Raw genomic sequence first — 3,402 nt, 5'->3', positions numbered from 1 at the left:
CCTTTCCTGCTGTCTCTGGGCTTGCTGGAGTTGCTGTATCCTCTCACACGCGGGTACGCGTGAGAGAACTGCGACGGTTTCCTCTGATTTGGCACTAGTCTGTTCCCTGCTTTGTGTACAGAGCATCCTCTAGTGCTTTGTCCAGGAATCTTAGCATAGAAAATACTCGACATGTGAAGGTGGAAGCCGTTAACGTGCTGGAAAGGCAGAAACCTTTACTGGACTATTAAGTCGTGTTGTTCTTAATGCAGCAAAAGAAGTCCATGCACTCGCTGGGTCTGTCATCACAGCTGAACTACACTGTGCAGGAAAAATTGCTTAGTGCTTTGGGGTTGTGCATTCAAATGTAATGTATTTCCAATTTGTCTAGTGCGTTTTATGTATTATGCTTGTTGCAAAGCTAAAGGCCAAGAGGATGCTCTCAGTAATACAGAAAGTACTACTGTGAGCACAGAATATGTCTTTCAGTGACCCCATGATGGACTGTGCTGTCTCCAAATTGGATGCTCCCACTCAAATAATTTACTTTAAGAAAAGAAAGAGGGGAAAAAAAAAACCAATGTATTTTGTTTCTCCTGGTGGTTGAGGACTGTTACCTCCTCTTGAGCCTCCTTTTCCTTTGTGACCTCCAGCTTCTTTTATATACCAGCAATTGTATAGACTTCAATTTGTTCTCCAGTCATGCACTAAAGATGAGGAACTGTACACATCATCTCCTGAACGAGTTGGACATTGTGAGGAATGCTGAAAAGGTGACAAACGCAATCCTCAGTTTAAAAACAAAAGCCAACTCTTTGGGATACTTCCAGGGTACAAGTTACACTTGGTTGTGGCTTTACTGCCACTAGAGATGGTTGCTTTTAAGTTCCTGAACAGTGGTAGATTGTCTTTAACTTTGCTTGAACAGCTGTGTTTAGTGCATCCACACCTGAAGCTCAGGAGGAAAGGAAATCGCTGTTTGGAAATTCTGCAGAAGAAAACTCATGCTCTGACTTTGTAAAAACACCCGGGAGAGGAGGACTGACACCAGTCATTTCAGTAACCAACTATCCCCAGTACCAGCGCATCCGGGCTTAGATGCCATTGCACCGCTTGATCACACACAAGCACTGTCTCTTAGCAGTGGAGAACACACCATCCAGTATTTTGCAAGCCAGTGAGCTGTTTTCCTTTGTGTGTAAATATTTTGGCAATAGAGTACGAGTACTCTCATATGTGTGTGTGTGTGTATGTATATATAATATACGTATAATGCCTTTGTACGTCTGGCTGTGGCCCGCTGCAGTAGCACTGTGTTTGACTGCTCTGAGTCTTCCTTGCTGTCCTTCCCAGGAGGGTACTACTTGACAAGCGCTTACGGAGCACTGTCGCTGATCAAGAACTTCCAGGAGGAACAAGCTGCCCGACTGCTGAGCTCAGAGGCCAGAGATACTCTGCGGCAGTGGCACAAGAGGAGGACAACTAACAGGACGATACCTTCGGTTGATGATTTTCAGGTAGAGCTTAAGGCTGAAGTGAAAAAACAGGATGGTTGTTTTGTTGGAAATCCCCATTTGAGAGGTATGATTGATAACAATTCATGTGGGGACACAAGGTAAGTGGGATGCTGTGAACACGGCTGGTAAATTTGCCTCAGTTCTGAAATCTTTGCACTTGATACCACCGTAATCACACTCTTATAAATAAAACACTAAATAATGGAGCTTTCCCGCGCTCCCCGCTATTTAAATCATGCAGAGCAAGGACAAACTGAATCACATCTTAGATTCAGCTTCTTTGTATGCTTTACTGTTAAAAAGAACACATCCAGACTTCCAGTGCTATCAATCGGCACAACTCCCAGTAGCTAATGGTGGCATGAAGCAGGTAACAGAGCAGAGGTGGGAGAACAGTTTGCCTACAGCTTTAAAGTTTAAGCAAGGAGCAGAGCTCTGTAATGTGGATGTCTTCATGTGTGTTTGTGGTTTTTCCCTCCCTTCCATTTCTTACCACTCTTTCAGAGGAGGGCAGTGACTCCAACTGAAGAACAGCAAAACAGTCGAGATTGCCTCATCTTTTAAAACCAGGCCTGCGTGTCTTTCATGCAGTATGTGGTTGGTGCCTCAGGTTGTGGTCTAAGTGAGGAGGATGTTGGAATCGAGAAGAAAGGATTTACTCCTTTGTGTTCAGTTGTTTACAGTTCACACCACAGCACAAAGGTGCCAGAGAGGCAAATGACAACCATCAATTGGTTATGAAGTAGTTGAGAGCTTGAGAAGTGGAAGTCATCAGAAGATAAGGAAACCTTTCAGCTTCTACTTTACCAGTGTCCCTGTGAATGACTACAGCACAACCCTGAAAAGGAGGGGTTGGGAAAGGAGCAATCTTCCTCTCCTAGGAGCAGGAGAACTGGTTCACAGAAGTGCCAAACTATGGCCCGTGCACAAAGCTAATCTGCCTTACTGGAATCTTGTTTATATTCTGCGTACCTGCACTTTGGTGTCAGATTCGTGTAGCTCAGGTCTTCTTAGCAAAACACTACATTGCTCATAGGGAAATTCATCGCCTCGATGACTAAAGTTCAGCAGGATCCTGTATCCCGTTTCACCTTCTCTTCCTCAGCAAATGAACTTCAGCCGAGCTAATTGTACAGCTGGATGCCATGCTGGATGCAGGGGAAGAGCTGGCACAGCGTGTCCAGCACTTCTCCCATTTCTCTCAAAAGAGGCCTCAAGTCAGCAAAGATCACACCGCTGCCGGGCTGTGCTTGGCACAAATCCGTGCTTTTTGCTGCCTGCTCACAGTGCCGGTTTTCCATTTCCTTTCTCCACGTCCTGCTCCACCTGCCCTACCACCAGCACATGGCACAACTTGAGCTCAACTCCTCTTTCCACGTTGAACCAGGATGTGAGCACTGCGTTCTTATGGGGCAGTCTCACAGCCTCATCAGCTTTTGGGCCTGGGAAGGCCTTCATCCTCCCTCCCTCAGAAGGATGGAAAAGCAAAAAATCCCATATTTTAATGATGATGAAATACAACTTTCTGATACTGTATAAATAATTCTGATATGTAGTATAAGGCACCGTACAAACTTCAGCCTCTCCTTGAAGCAATCCTGTCTGTGTAAAGCACAGACATTTGAAAACAGGTCTTGTGTGTATGAGAAATTAGAACTGTAGTGTTTTGCCTTATCTAGGTTGTCTTTATTCAGTAAGTTCTTCACGGTGGGTAACAAAACTGGATTAGTTCTGTTTGTCGAGTTCAGTCCCAATGGTTTAAATACTGTTAAAAAGCTTCAGTGTTTCAGTCTGCAAGCTGTCAAAAATACTCTTATTAAAGACAGAAGTGCTCTTTGGAACTTGAGTAACATGAACGTAAGTCTTAGCTTTTATAAAATCACACACAGAATCGCTCGGTTGGAAA

At 44.5% G+C, this 3,402-nt stretch overlaps 1 protein-coding gene across 1 annotated transcript in view; it reads left to right on the top strand.

Annotated features, from left to right (window-relative positions):
• The window catches only part of RIN2 (Ras and Rab interactor 2), a gene marked incomplete at both ends in the record, with an annotated part of 12,819 nt that extends 11,225 nt beyond the window's left edge, over window positions 1-1,594 (top strand). Inside the window, one exon of the mRNA XM_010181818.1 lies at window positions 1,333-1,594. Coding sequence (XP_010180120.1) covers window positions 1,333-1,594 — 262 coding nt within the window. The remainder of the gene's footprint in view (window positions 1-1,332) is intronic.
• Between the last annotated feature and the right edge of the window lie 1,808 nt (window positions 1,595-3,402).

Source organism: Mesitornis unicolor, unplaced genomic scaffold (genome assembly GCF_000695765.1).
Source record: "Mesitornis unicolor isolate BGI_N332 unplaced genomic scaffold, ASM69576v1 scaffold13013, whole genome shotgun sequence".
NCBI classification, from domain to species: Eukaryota; Metazoa; Chordata; class Aves; order Mesitornithiformes; family Mesitornithidae; genus Mesitornis; species Mesitornis unicolor.
The sequence above is the reverse complement of the archived record's forward strand: the minus strand, read 5'-3'. Positions and strand labels throughout refer to the sequence as shown.